Here is a 22,784-nt window from a genome sequence, read left to right as displayed (position 1 = left end):
ATATATATATATATATATATATATATATATATATATATATATATATATATATATATATATATATATATATATATATATATATATATATATATATATATATATATATATATATATATATATATATATATATATATATATATATATAATGTAACATGAAATTCGCTTATTTTATGCTATAATTGGACACTTTATTTACAGTTATTAATTTGCTTCGGAAGCTAGGCTCCTAAACGAAACTATAGATTAATAATAAAAACAATTAACGAAATTTCATTTCCAATTTTTAAAAGATTTAAATCGAGAACTATATACTTTTGTTGCAATTAATGATTCAGTTGAAAATTTTCAACTTTCATTTTGGATTGGAAGCTAATTGCTTGCAATAACAACGTCACAACAATTTCACCTTTTTCGTTTGAATTATTGATGTTTTCATTTGTCTATTTATTTACCTTTTTAACGTTTCGTTAAAAATGTTTCTGAACATTTGTTTAAACAATGGTTTTTAGATAAGTTTTGCTTTCAAATAAATTAACTATTTAGATAATTTTTATTCTTTTTACAAATGTTTCTAATTACAGGAACTGTGTCTGAAATTTTATATTTATTATGATGTTTATTATTATAATTTCCAAACATCTAAAAATACTTTTATACAACAAAAATTTCAACTTAATTTTAATATTTTAAATATATGGTGATATATTTAATTGTATTAAATTCAAGAGTAAGTATATATATATATATATATACGTTTTAATACATTTTACTTCAATGCCCCCAAAGCATAGGTAAGTTTTCTAACTGTTTCAAAGATTGTTATTAGTTTTCAATTATTTTAATGCTTGATACTTTTGGATACTAATTTTTGTATAATATTGAAATCAGAAAAATTTGGTAGCTTTGAATAACTGTTTTGCTTAAGTGAAGAGTGGGTATACTTCGTGATACATATGAAAAAACCAGAAACGTGAACAAATCACAAATCGCGGTGGCATTGTTCATGATTCACTCATGTTGATTTTATTTATACAACTGTTCTTTACAAATTAAAACCTTTATAAATATTCATGGCAAATGCATTTAAAAGTCGTTGAAATCCTTATAGCGAAATAAGCTTTTATTTAAAACAGACGATGACTTTTTAAAAAAAAATATGTTGAGACTAGTCGGATAACTTAAGCTATTTAATGCGAATCCGACATTATTACTGTTTTTTAAATCTTAACATGACAAACCATCTTTCACACTCTGTATTAAGAGCTGGTCATGAAAATTTAACATTAAAAGTCTTTCGCTGATATATCGGATATGCATTTAATAGCTTTTAGAGTCGCCGACTCGTGACTTCCTTCTCTGAATTTCAGGAAATCAAATATGCCAAAATAAAGGACAACTGAGTTTTTTTCTTTTGTCGTGTTTATTGGACACTTATTCCCATTTCACGTGTATTCAGATTCGCTTTCGTTTCATGGGAAATGAGAGTGACACTTTTTGACGTTTGTTTTATATCCTATTTTCATCTGTTTAATTAACTAACAGCTGACAGGTGATATACTGTTCATAGCATTCAGAATTATTAACATCATCTTAGAATTTATGGAATTTGTTGCCAATACGCTTTCAAAAATTTTGACGCGTGTTTCACCACAATATGGTTAAAAGTGAACAATATTTATTCTGTTTACTTACTGCTCGAAAAAAAAAAGACATGGCTAATTATATTTAACACAATGCTAGCGTTGTAGCAAATTTGCATTGTATTATTGTTGAAGTTACTAAAATTATTGGAATCGATTCTTCTGAAAGAATGGATAGAAAAAAAAGACCACGTCTTTTTATATTACACTATTAGAATTTTGATTCTAAAATTATGGTAAAATAACTGGCAGCAACCCAATAAACCGTAAAGTTTACGGTAAAAAACCTTTTTACATTTACGGTTTTGAAACCGTTTTAAACAAGCATGGTTAAAAAATCATAAATACAAAATTAAGCAGTTTTTTTAAACCATTTACGGCTAGCATGGTTTCAAAACAGGGAAAAAGCTTAACTGGAGCTAGTCTCGTTGGGTAATGAGCATTTGAGTTAGGTTGTGCTTGAGTTGTGTTTTAACAAATTAACTGTGCAATGTGGTTTAATTAGTTTATCTAGTTGTTTCCCCTATCGTCAGAGATTGGGAATACTAGATCGTTTTGTGTTAAACAGCTATAAGTGCTGCCATCCATGTGTGAGTGTGAGAGTTTCGTATTCTAATAGCCCAGGGTCAAAAATTAGGGAGTACAGGACAATTGCGGTTAAAAGAACCGGCAGCAGTCTGTCCATCTGATTAACCGTGAAGTTTACAGTAAAGAACACTTTCTACCTTTACGTTTTTGAAACCTTTTACAACTTATATGGTTAAAAAACCATGAGCACAAAATCATACAGTTTTTAAGCCATTTATAACTAGCATGATTTCAAAATTGTAAAAAAGCTTGGATTTTGCTGAGCTGGACGCAGGAGCTATGTCTTTCGTTAGGTAATGGGAAATGAAGTTAAGTTGTGGTTGAGTTGTATTTTTATCAAATGAACCGCGGAATTTGTTTTAATTAGTTAATCTGGTACCTATCACACTTATCGTAAGATATAGGAAATACTAGACTTTTTTCTATTAAGGAGCTTTATGGTGCTGCCATCTTTGCGTGAATGAGAGCATTGTATTTTCATAGTTTAGGGTCACAAATTGGAGAGTGCAGGACACTGGAAACACTCCATGTGTTGTAGAAATATTGTGGTGTGAACGCTGGACTCGAACCCCCATTCAGTTGGTCATGAGGTTGACAGATTAGACCTCTCGGCTATAATATGTGCCCATCTGCAAGGGACTAAGTGACTTCTTCAGGCGGGTCTAGTTGGTGCTATAAAATTCTGGTTGTTTAATGGTATTAGGTAAAAGCAATTAATATATGGTTTTTCTCACAGTTAACAGTTTGAATACCATCTTATTTCCAGTTATTTGACTGTTTTGTTTGAATTCGGCGAAATAAGAATTAAATAAATTGTTGTTTTACTATTTTTGTAAATTTTTTAACAGTGCAGAATAAAAACTTTCCGTCTGGTGGTAATGTTTTGAATTATATTTCAAATTAAAATTACATTCTAACTTGCACTGAGAAGTGTGGTTAAAACTGCCAGAATTTGGTAAAATTTACCATATTTCCTTCTCTGCACTGTAAAAAAAAACCCAGTTAATTTACAGAAAGCACTGTCAGCTGGAGTGCCAGAGCAAAAATATTGATATACCGTAATTTTTACAGTAATAAATGCAGTAAAATCACCGAATCACTATAAATTGAATGAATATTAATGAAAAGCTATGGTATAATATTTTCCAGTAAAAATGAATTTTACTGTAAAATAGATTTACGGATAATGCACCCAAAGTGCTTGTACTTTATACCGTAATTTGATCCGGAAATTATTACTGTGCTGGCAGCAAAAAGCTTACATACGGAAAAAGTTTCATCATTTTTATTTTTTTAAAATCATGTTTTCTCAAAAATAAAACTTTCATTTTAGACAATACGGTGATTCTATTGTTGCATTTTGTTATTTTTGAAAACGCGCAAACTCTAAAATTCTTTTCGGAATTCCTTTTTTGACTCATGGGTCGCCTCACAAGCAAGGTACCCAAAGCCTCGCTCTAGTAAATCAGGCTGAATTTTCGATATAGTTACATTATTAGATCATGAAATTGTATATGTGTATAAAACTTTTCATCTATTCCACATTTGTCGTTACGACATAGATTATTGAAAATGAAAGTTTGCGCGATAGATGTCAGAAAAAAAAATCATGTCCCAGATACTTTTAAAAATTAACTTCAAATGATTTCTCGACCAAGTTCTAATTCAGTTAAAAAATTGCTAAAAAAAATATTCTTAAAATGCAGGAACTTTTGAACTGATCCTCAAAATATTAAATTCTTATCATTTGTCATTGATTTAAGCGCTAAATTAAATACTTTAAAACGCAAATATTGAAGTTTTCAATAGGGTACTTTCAACTCGAGAGGAAGTGATTATGCCTAACCATGTGATTGAAATTAGATTTAATTAGATGTCTGCAAGCGACAGCACACGCGTGTGTCGAACCTGATTGGCTTCTGAATCGTTAAATACCATGGTTTATTTATGATGACGTCACTTACAGGTATTAAATTAAGGAGATGTCTTAAATTAAAGCAACTATGGTTACGTGTATGGTTGCCAAAGCAACTTTTTTAAAAACTGGATCCCTAGCGTTATTAAATACTACATAGCCAACAATGCTCTTTGTCTGTGGGATGAATTAAACTTGGTGCTGTATTCAAGCTAAAAAGTGTAGTTTTAATAATTTATAACTTTATAATTGCTTCAAAATAAGCAAAAAAAATTTTATATGTGATTTAAGAATCGGAAAACTATTAGGGAAAACATAAATTTGATTGGCTAGTGACATTTCGAGTACCTTCCTTGTCGGTGCATTTTGGAAGTTAATGTTTGTAAATATAGTTATTATGTTAAAAAGTATTATGTTGGTAATATAGCTGGTAATATGCTGGCAATATTGCAGTAAAATGTATTTTCTACCACCACAATCTACTTTTTCAGTAAATTATACTGGAAAAGTAATTTATATTTTTGTCAATAGAAGGCCATGGTAGTTTTTTTTCCAACCACTATGAAATCATGACCAGTTCCTCGACATTTTCTTAAATCTAATTTTAATAGTTAACATAGCATGATGTATGTTCTCATTTGCCACGCACATTTCCCGGAATCGATTTCTAGCAGTAATTGAGAAATCATTTACTCATACTCCTTTTTTAAATGCTGCATTTCGTAACCAATAGAAATGAAGGGCGGAGCTCTATAACTGTTTTGTTTTCAAAACAAACACTTGACTCCATCTTTGTATCCAGGAAAGAGGTTCAATCGTTTCTAATATATAACTATATTTTATTTGACGAAAACTAATAGCGGGGGAAAAAACACAGCAACCTGACACTTAGCTATACTTTTGCCTGATTGGTGTCTAGGTTATGACAACTTGGCACTTGTTTGGCTAGCAGTCAATATGAAAATAATCACCGACGTAACGAGGAATCGGTAGAAGCAGGCAATGTTGGCGAAAAACAAATGTTTCCTTGAGGTATCACTTCTTGCTTCTTTAATTTTTATGAGGGAGGAAATCCATTCCATTATACTGTTCATTATACAGGTGTGAAACACAGTTTCATTTGATCTTGATAGAAAGTGAGGAAATATTTAAAATTTGTTTATAAGATCGGTTAGCAGTTGACTTTTGCATCGTCACAAAATGAAGGACAAAAATCTATCCTGCGTTAATCTGTATTTTGTTGCTTTGAGAGAACTTTTTTTTAACTTTAATGGAATACTTTTGATGGAGTTCACGTAATTTTTTCAATATAAAGAAATGTTCGCTTAGTTTATTTATTTGGAATCCAAACTTTTTAATATTTATGAAAAAAATGATGAAAATTTCATGCGATTTCAGTATCAAATTTTTGTAGTGTAAATTTTGCGCTATTTGGAAAATTTTTTAAGTGGAAAATCGTGGTGGTGCACTTATTTGTCCTGCTTATTGACACTTTTAGCTCTGCAGCTCTTGGCAGCTGTTGGGTCTGGCACTCTGCTTCACTCTCCTCTATCTTTTATAAAACATTCCATAGAAATATTTATTTTAAGCAGTTTAATTTTATTCCATTAAGCTTAAAAATCTCCTAGCTCGCAAACTTGTACTTAAAATTTTATTTCCTTCCCTTTCATTCGTAAAAATCTAATCGCTTACACTTCTATAAAATTTCATTCTAAATGATTTTTTACAATTGCTATTCTGAATTCGTTTGCTACAGTGTTAAAAAAGTCTATTGTCTCAGAATTTTTAGGAATGCGAAAAACTCTGAGTAATATTTTATTCTAAGTTTGTTTACATTTCAGATTTTATATACAACTATCTCCAGGAGAAAGGGACTGCTAAAGTTTATCTTCGCCAAATGCTCAGCTTTGAAGTCTCGCATATTTCTCGAATACTCTTTGATCATGCATGGTAAGCGTTCCAATTTTCTCTGTTCCACTCATATTTTCCTTATTTTTTTTCTTTTCTATTGTTATTATTAACATATTTATATTCCTGCATCTTTATTTCCATTTCTTTCTACTGTCAAAATGGAGGCGAGAAGAGCACGGTTGTTTCCATGACAACGAAAGAATAAAATACGAAAGATATGTAGCAAAGTGTGAGTTATATAGTCTTTTTTTAGATGATGTAAGAATGCGAGTGTTAGATTAGATGCGTACGAGAGAGGTTTTGACGTTCCCAAATGGCAGTTGAAACGTCAAAGAAAAGTTGTTATTCAAAAAAAAAATATTATGTGCCAATTTTTTTATATGTGAAATTCGAAAAAAGTATATTTTAACGTATGCAGAAATGATTTTGTATTCTATCTCTCTGAAAGTGGCGCAACCGAGCCTTTATGAAAAAAATATTTCTGGTTTAAACATCGTATCAGTACCTGAAACCCTTACAGTGAAAAGAAAATTTACAGCAACTTTCATATGTTGATAAAGTAAATCCTATTTACGCTTAAATAAATCATTAAACTAACTAACTAACTCAGTGGCGCGACAGCCCATTAAGAGGGCCAAGGCCGACTGTGCCCATCTCAGTTTTCTTGACCCTGGGCTCTGGGGTGCAGGAGCATATGTTCCGGTCAGGTGGTCAGCCGAACGCGGAACCCCCAGTGTTAGTTCCCAAGCATGCTTGGTACTCATTTTATCGACCCACTGAAGGGATGAAAGGCTGAGTCGGCCTTGCCCGGCCCAAGGATCGAACCAAGGACCTGTTGCACGGCAGCGCGAAGCGCTACCACTCAGCCACCGGGCGTCATAAATCATTAAATAAAGCATAAAATATTTTACATAGTAATTGATTTATAAAGATTATGAAGGATCAACTTTGCAAAATAATATCGGTATTTTGAGAAAAAACATCGAGTAAATTTGTTGCAACATACATATTTAAAAAAAAAGTAAAACCTATTTATGTTTAAAAAGATCGTTTAATAATGAAAATGATTTACTTGGTAATCAACTTTGAGAATTATAATATCGGGAAAATTTATTATTATGTTGTTAAAGGTTACTTTGTTTCTTTTTAAATATACTTTTTTAAAAAGAAATTGAAAAACTATAATAGTTAAATTAAGAAAATTAAACATGAGTATTTATTGTCCATGCTTAAAAAAATATGTATTAAAATATTATATTAATACACAGAGAGAAAATAAAGTCAAAATTAACAGAAAAATATTTAAGGTAAAATTTATCGTGTTCCTTGCTGTATAGGAACACAAAAAACCTTGGTAAATTTAACCAAAGAGCACTGGCAATGATTTCGGTAAAATTAACAATGAAATATGGTTTTATAATATGTGATAAAATTGGGTAAATGTTATAAAATATTGTAATTTTATCTTGATGCCTTATAGCTCGCATTAAATACCATTTATTAGGTTAAAATTACTTCTCAGTTTTGTAATTTTTACTAAATGTATGATATTAAGAACTGTAATTTAGTAAACCAGAATTTCCGATAAAACGTTATCATATGTACAGAAAATTACCAAATGAATCGCTTAAATACCGTATAATTTGATTTTATTACCAGAAATGTTACCAGCACGGTAATTTTACCAGAATTTTCTCCGTGTAACAGTGCAACATTTGTACTGTTATCGTTGTTATTGTACTGATATCGTTGTTAAACACGTACCTCTATATTTTTAGCGGAGTCTATATCATAACGGTGTACCATGCGTGGAAATGTGATATATCTTTATGATATGTATTATGGTAAAGAGTTGTCTGGAAATATTAATAATCATAAATGTAATTTTATATTAAAACATATCACATGGCTGTCAACTGTCCAGAATTTTTCGGATTTGTTCCTAATTTTTAAATCGAATCTGAAAATCTAATATTTTTATAAAAAATTCGAATTTTCATAAAATTGCAGTTTTTTTGCTTATAAACCAATCCCTTGTTCTGATCGCCGCAAGCGCGCTTCCTTTGATTATTGTGCAGAAGTAATTTTTAGAAGCTTTTTAAAGGAAAATACTTTTCCAATAGCTGTTGCTGATCAATTCACTCAATTGAATCTTAAACAACTATTATTATTTTTTAAAAAATGTATTGTAGTATTTAAACATTTGCATCAGAAATATTTGTTTATGATGTAATTTAATATTTACCCGTGTTTTATAATTGGGAAAAGAATAATTATATATTAATAGGTAATGATTGCTTTTTTTTAACTATTATACCTGTATTCCAAATTATAAAATATTAATATTACAAATTTCCCATAAGCGATAGTGTTTATAAATTTTTTTTTACTAATTTATAAGGTATTTAAATATATGTCTATTAATGTTATTATTTAATAATAAATTTTTTTTCTTACTGTCGTAATAATTTTGTCGCATATAGTGTTCCTAATTTTTGATTCCTAAGGTTGGAAGCTATGATATCAGTCTCAAATAAATACATAGATCTTACTGACAGACTAAGTAGCCTTCAGTATAATATTGAAAAAAACCAAAAAAAATATTTTTTAGTTAATTTATTTATTGATGGCCCTTTCCCACAGATGCAGGGAATGCGTAACTTTATCATTTTGCATAGGTGTTTAAATTAATTCCACAGTATGTTCACATATCTTTCTCATACACTATAGTTTTGAAAAAAATGGCATTCTTCTAGAAACGTTGTAACATATAGTACTGTACTTCATTACTTGCAGTAACTTACTACATTATTGTATTAATTACTTCTTTTTACTAATACAACATACTAGGCAATGTAAATATTGATTTTATCTCATTTTATTCCTTCAAAATGTTGCAGTTTATATCGGAAAGATGTGTCAAGAAACCCAGTGGGATTTTCTTTCCTGAAGATAAAATTAATTGATTATTAATAGATAAAACTAATAATGATAACATAGAAGAATTTTAATGAATATTTAATTATTAGTGGAATAAATTTCAACGAAATGACAGTATTTAACTGATATTCTGTCAGTTCCTTACAACATCCTGTGCAGGAATTGATTTTTTAAAGATTGTTTCAACATGCTAAGAATTTGCTTTGACGACGCAAAATAAATAAATCACAACTGTTCTTACAGTATTTGTTTTAATATTACATGTAACATGGCAACTAGAATTAAACATAAAACGTGATGAAATAAAAACAAATAGGGAGCTTTTAGAGTATGACTATAAGTATTTGTTTTTAAATATAACCACGAACTAAGAATTTATTTCTAGTATTTTTAAGTAAACATATAATGTTTATTTTAGAATGATTCCTTCAGCATGGCTTGATTGTTTCATCTTAAATTAAAATTGAATTTTATTATTAAACGGACGAATCATTGCCATGAAAACCAAATTCATTGTAACAAACTTTATGTTTTGTTGTCCAAAAAACAAACAAACATAAGATTCATATTCAAAAAGCTATGAACTTCATTATTGTAAAAACAAGACTTATGGTTACAAGAATAAGATTCTCATTTATAAAAATAACTACACTTATTATTACAAAATAAAAGTTCATTGCTTTAATTAATAATGTTGTAGCTATTAAACCCTGCGATTCATTTTATTAAACTAAAACCATTGTTAGAAAAGTAAGATTCAGAGTGATTAAAAATTATTTAAAACATCTGATTTGTTGTCTTAAAAAATTCCCTATATAAATACCATTAATTTCTATAAAGACGATATTTGCTGTTATAAAAGAAAGATTAATATTATATAATTTTCATGATCATTAAAGCAAAAATCAATTTTTAAAGTAACATATCGTATTCTTTTCTTAAAAAAAATTATTGACATAAAATTTATAAATTCTCTATAATTAAAACTGTGAGATATCAATATTTTGTTAATGAGTAAAAAAATTGGGAATTTTAAATGACCGAATTTTGCATGCGAAAACAAACTACAGTTTATTTTGCAAAAAATTACTTTTCTGCATTCAACGTTTGCTTACAAAAGACTAGAATACTGCCGATTTTGAGTTAAGTATCGATTATAGATAGAAAGATAATTTTTTAAAATAATAGGAAAAATGCTTTTTTTTCCCATTTGAGCATCAAGCATGAGCCACTTTCAAAAGAGATATCTTAGCAAAATTAGTTTAATAAAGTTTTGGCTTGTAAGATTTAGAATAAGATTGTTAATAAGTATTACTATAGGAATTTTAAAAAGTGACGGAAATAAAGTACTTTTAACTTTTTTCATTAAAATATTATTTCGTCATGAGCATTTGACGATACAGCAATCTTTGAGCAAAGTTTCGCTAATTTTGAGAATCATTTCATCACGAAATCACGTGATTTATGACGAAACGTTAACTATCAAACATATGACGAAAATGTTTCCTCAACTCGAAACCTCATCATAGTGCATTGTGGGAGGGAGATTGTAAACTAGAATGACGAAACCGGAATAAAGACTAGACTATCGTAAATAAAGAGACGAATTATTCCTTCCAGGCTGTCTGGTGGTCAAGGAGTTAGCATCCATACGAGAAAAGGCCGATATGGTTTGCATCATATCATACTGGGGCCCGAGTCCCGATTTGGGCAATGGTGTAGGTTATCTCTCTGTTATATTTGTCCTTGTAGTGTTGTGAAGCTTACATGGTGCCTACGTTAAAGTGATTATATGAGAATTTAGATAAGTAAGCATTACAGGGCTTTTTTTTGGAAAAAATGAAATGACAAAATATTTCTCAAATTTTGACGAAATTCGTTTTCTCGAAGACGTGACTATTGTTTACTTTTTTATTGTTTATGGTTGGCGGCGATATATTTTTTGAATTTTTTTCTTTTATAAATTTAATGTCCCAAATCTTCTTAATAGAATGTGCAGTAGCGACTCAAATAACTATAATAATAAATAACTATAATTATTCTTGCGACGGCAACTTAGAAGAGTAAAATTTAGTTTGTAGAATTTCTTCATATAAGCTATTTACTTGCACAATAAGTTATAATTTTAATATTATTCTTAATAAGAATTTTTTCGGAAAATGAATAATTAGTTAAGTGACTGGTAGAATTGAATATCTTATGTTAAAATTTATGTTCCTTTTTTATTTAAAGAAAAAAAAAATCAATAACTTCTACTGAAGTGATGAAGAAAGTAGTTCTCATCTTCTTTAAAGTTCTCTTGTTTTTCTTCAAATAAAAAATGGAAGGAAAAAAAATCCAGATAATCAAATATTAAAGTCTCATTCTAAAAGCTTTTTTTTAAAAAAAAATTCTTCGGTGAAGTAAGTTAAGCTAAATTCGTTTTGGGGAAAATAATGAGATAGACGGCAGCTACTGACTTTTTACCTCGCCATTTTTTTATTTCATTTTTGTTGGGAAGTATTCTAAAATTTATTATTTGAGAAGAGCGAATATGTTTTTATTTAAATTTAGAATAAAGCGCATGTTGAAGATATCTTTATAGCGCTTGTGTAAGAAATAGAATAGTCTTTCATCTATAAACAAATGTTGGTAGTTAAATTTTGTTTCCACCATGGTAACTAAAACCTTTTTTGATATTCAAATAGGATTTTTTCTTTTTTACTTTTGTTTGAAAATTGAATATTTGATTTAGCTAGTCAAAATTTCGTCTTCAGATGCAGGCTGTTTAATGTATGACATTGAATAATGCATCGAATAATGCAATTGGGCAGAAATGAGATGTTGCAACCGCCCGGAGAAAAAAAAAGTATGGTCACAACTACCAGATAAGGTAAAATTTGTCGTGTTTATGACTCTATGGGAACACCAAAATGCTCGGTTATTCTTTCCTTATCGAAGTGCTTTAGAAATTTTGGTAAATTTAGCAAGGAATTATGGTTTTATAATATGTGACACAATTTCTTAATTTTATCTTGTTGCTTTAGCATAAAAACAGTTTATTTACTTTTTCACTTTTGTACGTTTTACTGAATGTGCGCTAATAAGAATAATTTTTAAAACCAGAATTTCCGGAAAACTTATACCATATCAGCAGAAATCACCAAATGTATGCTTCAGATACCATATATTTTGAGTTTATTAACTACAATTTATTTTTTTTATACCAGAACTTAATGTCATTACTATATACAACGGTAATTTTATCAGAACTTAAAATTGTTGTATTCTCAAGCTCCGAAATCTGAAATTGTGTCTTAGAAAAAAAAATTATTCCATTGTAGACGTTACGAAAAGCAATTTTAAGCAAAGGAACAAACATTTTCTATACAAAGTCAACATTTACAGAATTTAATCAAAATGTTGAGATATGTGTTTTTTAATTTCAAGTAATTTGTGATTGAGAGAGTTTTCAAAAGAGAAACCAAACGGAATGTTTGGAAACTCTCTCAATCCCAAACGTAATTTGCGATTGAGAGAGTTTCCAAACAATTTAAGTTTAAAAAGTCGTAAGCATTCTAATACGCAAAAGTCATAGGCGCGAAAATTGAATTACAGCTATATATATTCAAAAAAAAATTTCAACTTAACTACTATATTTGATACTTGGTATTAATATTTCTTAAATTCAATGGTGTGTCTAGTGTTTTTTTTAATATTTTTAAAGAATGACTTTAAAAACAAAATCAGAAAAAAGAGAAAAATAAAAATGATTTTGTAATGAGGTTGGCTTGAGTGAAAACGACAGTAAAAATTTCTTTTGAATTCAATTTTTCTTCTTTTTGGTTGCTGGCAAAAAAATGGTGTCATCAAACTTTACATTTAGCGAATTGCATTATATTTAGATAAAATAAATAATCTGTTTTATTTATAAAAAAATTTGAGTTTCTAACAATCATTATACTTGTAGGGATAATGGTATATAAAGAAAGAAGAATATTAGTTTTTCGCTACCTATGATAAAAAGAAAATATAACTTTTTTATTTCCTCCATGCCGTGTCACGCAAGTAGCAAGTATTATGATTGGAGAGTGTGTGCGTATATATATATATATATATATATATATATATATATATATATATATATATATATATATATATATATATATATATATATATATATATATATATATATATATATATATATATATATATATATATATATATATATATATATATATATATATATATATATATATATTTATAGCAGAGAGGGCTGCTATCTGTAGAAATAATTTTTACGTTGCATATGTCAGACCATTCCAACATAAACATGTTGGTTTCGTCCTCAGACTGTAGTATGTTTTTGCTGCAAATGGCGGTTATTTTAAAAACATTAACTTAGAATTTTTCATTTAACCGCCCCATCTGTGGAGGTTATTCATTTGTTTCAAAACTTGGTGAGAAAATACCAAGGTTCCAAAGCAATTCTGTAAACCATATAATTCTATTTTAATGCGTTCGTCTTTGATTGATTTTTTATACTGTCGGTCTATTTGAAGGCGCTCTAAGAGATGTATAAAACAGGAAGTAATTTTTTAATCAAATTTTAAATAATAGTTTTCTTTTATTTGAGAAAATTACATTAATTTCAAGATGCAGAATAGACGAGTGGTAGAAAAAAGAATTAATCGATTTGATTCTTACGAAAACAAATTGGAATGAGCATTTCAGTTTGAAAAAAAACTACAGCAAAATAAGTTTACCGATGAAAACAGCAACAGCGGAAATTCGAGACTAAATTACTTTTCAAATGAATCAATATATATGCCTCTTTTTTAAAAAAACGAAAACAAATCAACATTTTAGAGGTTTTTCTTCATTTATCAAGTAAATGAATAAGTACAAGAAACTGTTTTCAGATTCTCGTAAGAGCGTGAAATGAAATTGTTTCGAATTTAACGGTAATAGTTCCCACGATAGCTTAAAATAAATTTTAAATAAATTGAATTCCATTTTATGTGATAAAGCGGGTTTTATTGCTTCCGAGAAAATTTTTATTTTGTTCGTTAAAAACAATTGAAAAATGATTGTTTTACTTTTTTTTTAATTCATTGAGACTTGATTGTTCAGTTAACGTTGTGAGGAAACCTAAAACTCTGTCATTAAAATTTAAAAGATACTGGAACTTTAAAAAATTGCTGCAATCGTGATTTCTTATTTTTTGTAATATTGCATTCTTTATTTTACATGAATATGAATGAATGAATGAATATGAATTTGTTACCCCTTTTTGACGAAGGATCCATCCCCTCAATACTTTAAAAATATAAATGTTTACCCATATACAATTAAATATGGTGTGACGGTAATTGTGTAGTTGTGGTTTTTTGCTTAAATTAAAATATTGAAATATGATCTTCCGTTATCTTAGAAAAAACCAGTCTTTTGGCAGCTAATAGAACGTCAATAGGGTGAACGTAACGATGTGTTCAGCTTAAATTAGTGTTATGGATTCATAGATTTCACCAATTTGAAGCCACGTTCAAGAAATAAAGGCAGGACATGCCTAATTTTTATTTCCTATTACCAACTGAACTTTAAAGTTTATTTCCTCAAATTCCTAAAAATGTCACTCAGAATATTCTTTCCTCACAGCTCTTTAAATAATAAAATATAGTCTGCTTTAATCGAGATAGCTCATCCATTGAAACCATCCTCGTTACAGTAGCCTTGGCTCCTTAGGAATTAGCAGTTAACCAAATTGTTGTTATAAAATCCACGTTGCACAGCAAAGTTGTTTTCTCATTTTAGTGTGATAAGTGGACCATCTTATTAGTGTATCGATTACGGTCTCATTGATTGGTGTCTTGAAATTTAGTAATTTACCATGTTCTTTTTCCCCTGTAAGAATTTTCACTTCAAAAAATAATCAGGACAGTTCCCATCAAGATGTACAAGATCTCGTCAACTATATCCCATAAAAATTCTTTAATTAAACACATTCATCAATTGCTTTGAAAATTCTGCAATTTTTTTTTACTTAAACTTAACATTCATGGCAAAAATCAAGATGTAGCTTTTACGCGTTCCCCCTAAGGCTTTCTAGAATGCCAGCTAAAAAACTCGCTGTTTTTCATGAGTCACAGTTATTCCGTCATCAACAACTCCTAAAAATAAAAATAAAAAGATTCTTCCTCAAAAATACTTGATTTCAATTGCAATGAATCTCGAATTTCCCCAGACATGAGGATGAATCCTTCACCTGGGAGGTCATCAGAGAGTGAAAGTCGCAATCACATGTCCTTGATCCAGGAAAGCATCGCTCAAATGACGTGATGCGATCATTATACAGTCACGCAATTGTTGACGGAATAGGAGTTGGTGCTTATTTTATTCGATGAATCACCATTCGTATGTCGGGGAACTGGGGTTGCGATTTCAACGAGTTTTTTTAAGTATGTAAGATACAGTTACTCGTTTAGCAATTTACTTATCAGAATCTTTCTCTCGTTTTTTCCCCCACTTGAAACATTTAAAGTTTGTTACGTTGGAAAAAGAACATAACTTTGGCTTATAACTCTGAATACACTTTCGAATATAGATTTTTATTTATATGGGTAAAGATGATTTTGTTTCCCTTCATATACTCAGAAACATATTAATAAATTACTATCTAATTCGAAATATATTTAATTCTGCTAATTTAGATTCACAATTTGCAGTTGCCATAGTTATTAAAGTCGTTTCCATCAATAAGATGAGAGAATATTAGAACAGAAATAAAATAGATAAGGAAGCGTTAATTTATTTGAAGTATTGCGCTTAAAGGGCATCATCAGACTGAAAGTTATTGCGGTCTCTGTAGAATCCTAAATGGAGATAAGTTCATTTGGAGAGCGGTCTATGAAAATCTTGTTTCAGAATTATCAGCTAAAAACATCAACAGTTCATCGAAGATGAAATTAGGTTGTTGTCTGACTAGCGACATATCATATTATGTCAATAAATTAATTCAATTTTTTTCTTATCTAAAGGCTGAATTTATTTATGAGAAACTAATGTATGTTAAATAGTTAGATATGTTAAATATTTATTGGCAATTTGACTACTCAATGAAAACAGAGTCAACATGTTGTTTTCGTGTGAAATTGGATTACTTTAAAAATTTTATATTATTAAGAATTTGTAAAAATTTTAAGCTATTAAAAATTTTTATTGTTGAATAATAACTTTTAAATTTCCTTTAACCTGTCTTTGTCAAACGGTTATTAATAAATCTAATTTCTAAAATTTTCATAGTTGAATGGTTTTGAATTATTGACGTTACAAAGGTGAATTTTACCTTAAGCTCAAAACAATCGAGACTGTTTAAAATTTATTAGAGTCCCAAGTTATTTTTTTCCCCAACATTTTAATGTTGAATCATAGTTGAAGGTTGCAAAACTGAATTTTGATTTAAGCTCTTACAGTCAAGTTTACTTTGAAATTTTATTTGCTTAAAATTTATTAGAGTCTTAAGTTTCCTTTTACTAAAATTTGTATTGTTTAACAGTTATGCATTAATGAAAGTTGAAAAGAGGAATTTTGTCTTAAGCTCTCACAAAAGAGACTACATACACATTTGCTATTTTCAAAACAAGAGAATATTTGTATCTGTGCTAAATGCAAAACTATTTACAAATGCAAATTTAAGGTTTTATTAGTCTGGAAAAGGTAATCTTGACTTTTGAAAACGTGGCTTTAGAATTTCCTTTTTCCTCCCTTAACTTAACCTTTGAAATTTATTATTTTTCTTATGCTTTTACGGCTTGTAAGGTGTCCCGCCTTTTTCTTTCAAAGGATTCTTTAGCACATTTTACAAAACACCCTTGCATCGGCATGCGGTCAAATTGCCACCTGAGCGAATGTTTTGAATAGTCTATGCAATTAAATAGTAAAGTTTTGCTCTCTAAATAGTTTTTTCTCCCTTCCAAGTTACGTTTGAGGTCGTTGAGGTGGAATTGGCAAAATATTTATGTTTTTCTAAGGGATTTTTGACCTTTCTAACATCGGAAATACTTAATCTTTATCAATTCAAAAAGGAAACTAATGTCTTTGCTAAGTCATGAAAAAAACAATTCTATTTTTGTCTTCCACCTAAAAAAGTACTGTTCACCTATTAGCTTCACTGATTGATCAGTAATATATATTAATATATATATATTTAAAATTATTTTAGTGGGATAAAATGTGTACCGAAATTCTTTTCTATTTTCGCTAACTATTATTTCAGTTCAAAAATTTTTGTATCGAAGTAATCTGAATTAATGGATGAGTACAATTTCACTCGTTAATTTAATTTTTTTTAACCTTTTAATAATGATACATTATTAATTTCTCTTCTTATTCAGGTAAATAGTTATTACATTTCATTTTACATCATTATAGTCACTGTCGTTGAGCATCCTCGAGCCACATAAGATATGCAGCGGTACACGATTTTCAGATCTGCAGCTTTGCAATTTTGAGCTAAACTCACAAGAGAAAGAAAATTCTAGATTTATCCAGAAAACTTAAATTTGTTTCCTATGAAGAGAAAAACCACTATAAACTTCCACAGTGCTAGCCTGATTTAAAGTTGATATTAACTCATGATCCCTCTAACACTGGGAGTATTTTATGACAGCACTGTGGTTAGTATGAGCATGGAACAGCATTAAAAATAACTAGCCATCACCGGAATCCAAGAGTCGTCTAATCGAGAGACGTCCCTTGAGCTATTCCTACTTCTGCTTTGTATTTTTGGCGATGTTTTTTTCCGCGTTAAGGATGCCAGACATGGCAGTTATCTTTTCGAGCTTTTTTCCACGATTGGCAAACTGCATTACATATCATAGAGTACACTATCAGCAGTATAAAATGATCCGAAGAACAGTTTAAGTTATCGAAAAATTTGTATCAAATTTCCTCACGATAAAAATAAATAGAACAAAATGTTTAATACTTTCTATTTAATCTATTACACTTATTGATTTAAGTGAACTTACTCCATTAAACTTATTAATCGCTTAACATGGTTGTACGTTATTTATTTATTAGATTGCGTGATAGTTTATTAAATTAAAACAAAAGTTGGCACATTTAGTTTCTTTCATTTAACGAGTTTCCAAAATAAACTTCAGCAAGTAAATTTACCATAACCGAACAAGGTTTTATTTAAATCAGAATAATCAATTACTTCTGTTCAAAACAAACCGAAGTTTTTTTCTTTTTTTAATACTTGTATTTAAGGATCGTAACCTGAATTAACGTCATCTGTTAATGCATTCACCCAGCGTTCTCCTACTGGCTTACTGAATCTTGAAGAATAATTGAAATTCGGTGTAGGATTGTTCGATACTGTTACTCCGTGAATGTTTCGTTTGTTTTCAGACCAATAAGTTATAGTCGGATCGAGATACAGTGAATATTCAAAAGTAGGTCTGAGGCCAGCATCAGGATCAAATCCAGGTACATCAAAATGCTCGTGGGTAGTGGAAAGGTAATTGGGTGGAGATGCTGGACGGAACTCCTGCTGAGCTATATCTCGACTGATCTTTTCGAACAGATATCGTTCCATTAGTTGGCGTTTCTTTCCAACTTCTGGAGGTGGAAGCTTGGGTGGTGCCTAAGAAGGAAAGAGTTATTGATATTATTTCATGTAATTCACTGCTAAAAAGTAAAATTGATGAATAAATTAATCAGATGAATGAAAATTAATCCATGCTATCAAAGTTTGTCCAAATCTTATCAAAATATTTTTTATCTGAAAAAAAAAAGCAGAAACAAAGCATATGACACCACATAGCCCTTAAATGGTGTCTTTGCAGTTTTATTGCTGATTATTTTTCAAATTATCTGCAATACCAGCTCTAAAAATGATGATAAGGTAAGTACCTTGTGCTGTATATTTGAATAACACGAAACAGTTTTGAGTACAATCATTTTTGCTTTTTTTGTACCTTTATTTGTACTTTATTTAACTTATTTTTATGTATTCAATGCCAACTATATTGGAAGATATTGATGAAACGAAAATACTTTTTATACATGAAAATAAATACAAATTCTGAACTCATTTGAACTCATAGAGTAAAAACACACGGCAAACAATATTTCAGTTACATGCAAAGTAATTTCCGATAAGTAAATAGATACAAGTCAAGCATTTAATTTCTTATGCGTAAAACCTTTATGAAAGAAGGAAACCTTCTAAGTTATTTGACATATCGTCTCTAGTTAGTATTATTCGATTAAATGTAAAAAAAAAAAAAAAAAATACATCGAAGACATCTTATTTGTCTAGGTAGCATTATTTAAAGTTGTCCATTTCTACTTGGTCAGCTATAAATACACTTTAGTTTCTTTAGTTTCCTTAGTTTAAAATCGAAGGATTAACCAAACGTTAGGTAATGAGTGTTTAGAAACTATTTAGATAATGAGTGGTCGGAAAACCTTGCTATTTTATGCTGATCAAAGTTGATGTATAATTGGATGATTCATTGACAACATATTCCCCATTAAAGCATTAAATCGCCAAACTTCGTCTCGTACCCAGCGAATGGATAAGTACTCAAGATAATAGTTGAACCATCCACTCATGATGAAACACAGTAGGCTGTACGAAAGCAAAAATTGCACTTGGTGAGATGCTACATGCTCGTTTAGTGGCTATCACATTCTACAGGTGATTCCATGGTAACGAACTGATTTCCTTCAAAATTCAAATGAATTTTTACATTATTGTATTTTGAAGTTATATTCATAAATGGGCTTGTTTTAAATTAGTTACGTATCCCGAATTTACTGAAATCACGAATTTTGAACTCTTTTACGCGATTCATTTGCAAGAATTCCATTCCGCTTTGCAAAAGAAAAACAATGTAAACTGCATCACGGTAAATTTCGAGAAAAATGACTTGACAACTATTTTCTTTCTATTGCTAATGCTATGAACACTGAAATAGAATTTCTAGAACCTGATAAAACAAAATTTACTTTTGAAATCTCACTCTTTGAAAAAAAGTCTTTTGCAATAAGTAGCTTATCATATAAAAATGTCAAATATATAAAAATTTCACTTTTGAATAGTTCGTCGCTTACGTTGATTTTTCTTTTGCACGACAGTATTATAAATCCATGTCTTTTTCCGATAAATTTTTCGGTAGTTATTTATCATTTTTTCAGCCATGGTTTTGTAAGTTTAAAATTTCGTATTTGAGTAATCATTTTATTTTGTGATTCCTAATATACTAATACCATTGTTAATATATGTCGTTTTCGTGCCAGTCATCGATCCTTTTGTTCAGCCGTTTACTTGTTTTTTAAATTCCGATATTTTAATAAAGTTATCGTGCTCGAATCGCGACGATTCTATATTAAATCTCCGCCGTTTTCCGATATTTTTTTTCGGCCCTTCGGTTCTCCGAATTCTGATATTTTAAATTTGATATTAGGACACCTGAATTTCGAGTTAGAGTAATCACTTTTGGACGCGCTTGATTCACGACTATTTCATTGTTTATCAGCATTTTTTCGAGCATTTTATTGACACCTATTAATCATTTGTGTGGATCATTTCCGCATGGTTTTTGAATTCTGATAACTGTAATACAATGTTTTGCTAGAAGCCATTTCCGAATTTGAGGCATGAATTTCAACACACTCGGTTCGTCTGTCACGAATGCGTTGTAAATTAACGTCAATTTCTAATCGTTTTTTTTTTTGGCCGTTATTTATTGCTTTTTTAAACTTCAATAGTCTCATGATTAGTTTTCATGCGAAACACCCGTTTGTCAACAGCATTTTTTTTCTTAGATAGTCACCTTTTTACAAGATTAGTGCTATTTTTCTTAGAATAGTTGCTTTTTAGCTCTTTTTTGTCTGAAATAGTAGCCATAGTTGCTTCCTTCTGATTTTAGCAAATAGTACATTTTAGCACTGAGACCTGCATTTCAAATCAACAGGCACCAAAATGCTTTAAAGAGTATCGCAATAACTACATTTTTTTTTTAACTTTGAGTTACACATCTGCGCTTGCTAGCAAGTGTGCTTGTATTGTAAGAAAAAGTTTTGTGGACAAGATACCAAAGCAGTGTTACAAACTTAATTTTATTCTGTTAAAAAATCATTTTAAGCGTTGAAACTTTTCTTATATATGAAATTTGTTTATTTTATCGGAAGTTGTGATAATTTCATACTACATACGTCTATATGTGAAAACTTTCCATTTGTCTAAATTCTCTGGTGATCGGAAAGGTACTTTATCGGAAATAATTTCGTACTACATACGTCTATATGGGAAAACTTTCCATTTGTCTAAGTTTTCTGGTGCTTAAAAAGGTACTTTATCGGAAATGATTTCATACTACATACGTCTGTATGTGAAAACTTTCCATTTGTCTAAGTTTTCTGATGATCGAGAATATACTTAATTAAAAAAGTTAAATGATAAACAAAAACAAAGGAAACTAGAAACACCTTAATTAGTGAATCTGCGTTATTAAGGAAACTAAATTAAGAGGAAACTTATTACGTTGCCAAAATATTAATGTTGCTGTTTAAATCGCCAAAAAGATAGTGTAAAGGTAGTGCCACAATAAATTTTGTGATGTATTTTATAGAAATTTTTAGGAAAATCATATTTATTGAGAATTTTATAAGTTTACGATCCCTTTATCAAGTATGCATTACTAAACCATCATGTTCATTAAAATATACGTTTTAATAATCATAAACCAGCTTCAAACAGTTAATGAACTAGCATTTATACAAGGTTAATACAATTGTGTCGTTATTTTTGATAGCCAAATATGTCCTTTTTAAATAAAAAAGTCGCTTATTTATTTATTTTTTCTGTGACCTTAATAATCAGTGTTGCAGTTTCATTTTCATGCAATTATAGTGCTAAGAACTTCACCCAACTTAATTAAACTTAGGCAATACATTTAAATTAATTTAAACTCTTACTCTTAAAAATCTCGGACTTATGCCACTTTCCATATCGACTAACTCCACTTTCAAAAATATCGGTGCAGTTAATAGAAATATTTATAACGCAATTACATTCCTTCAACAAAACAAACATATAATTTATGAAATTTTAAAACTTTTACCTTAAAATCAGCACGATGAGTTGTTATCAAAATTTCTTTATTGAAACAATCCTTGCTTGAAATCGGTGGCCCTAATAAATCTTTTTGGCCTCGTCGTAATTGATATGCCACATTATCTGAAGATAATTTATAAGTCATGTTTTGTTTGGTTAAAATTCTTTTGCATTCACAATATTAATCTTACTGAAACTTCATTCTTTTATGCTAATAAATTTTGTGACGAAACTTAAGACAGAAAAATCAAGGAATAATGATATAAAATTAAGTATCTAGTATTCCTGCTGGAGATCAGTATAAATAAAACTTGGTCGTCATGGTTACCGTCATTGATTCTTCAAGAAATTCGAAGCTATGCAATCGATGAGGATTTTTTTTTTATCGCTATCGGTTAAGAAGATGTCTCTCAAAAAAAGTTTTCCTTCTGAATAATGATTTGTTTGAAAGAAAATGGCATTCTAGCATACAACGTGATAAATCATTTAGGAAAATATGCTTCAATTTTTTAATTGTATTTTTAAAATACTTTTGTGGAAATATAAATTTAAATTCTTTAACCTTTGCAATTTGAAGTAATATATTACTATTTATTGGTATAAGGTATATAACAAGGATTTTTTTTCCATCCGAAATTCACAATTTTAAGAATGCAAAACGTTGTCCTTGTGGCCGTCCAAT

The 22,784-nt window shown here is 29.4% G+C and overlaps 2 protein-coding genes across 3 annotated transcripts in view; one reads left to right on the top strand and one right to left on the bottom strand.

Annotated features, from left to right (window-relative positions):
• LOC107448788 (uncharacterized) overlaps positions 1-22,784 on the top strand; it is a 153,670-nt gene that overhangs the window by 33,303 nt on the left and 97,583 nt on the right. The window contains exons 1-2 of one of the 2 annotated variants that reach the window (XM_016064123.4): positions 4,922-5,175; positions 5,985-6,093. The gene's annotated coding sequence lies outside the window, so the exon portion shown is untranslated. Of the gene's footprint in view, positions 1-4,921; positions 5,176-5,984; positions 6,094-22,784 lie in introns of those variants that run through there. The other variant, XM_071183393.2, reaches the window with a different exon arrangement.
• LOC107448790 (uncharacterized) lies at positions 17,362-22,430 on the bottom strand. The gene is made up of 2 exons (XM_016064126.4): positions 22,110-22,430; positions 17,362-18,622 (listed from the first exon to the last, which is right to left on the bottom strand). The coding sequence occupies exons 1-2, from the start codon at positions 22,245-22,247 to the stop codon at positions 18,242-18,244; spliced, it is 519 nt and encodes a 172-aa protein (XP_015919612.2). The 5' UTR covers positions 22,248-22,430; the 3' UTR covers positions 17,362-18,241.

Source organism: Parasteatoda tepidariorum, chromosome 7 (assembly GCF_982258835.1).
Source record: "Parasteatoda tepidariorum strain Cologne lab strain chromosome 7, Ptep-v5.0, whole genome shotgun sequence".
Taxonomy (NCBI): domain Eukaryota; kingdom Metazoa; phylum Arthropoda; class Arachnida; order Araneae; family Theridiidae; genus Parasteatoda; species Parasteatoda tepidariorum.
Note: the sequence above shows the minus strand (reverse complement) of the source record. Positions and strands in the feature narration are given on the sequence as shown.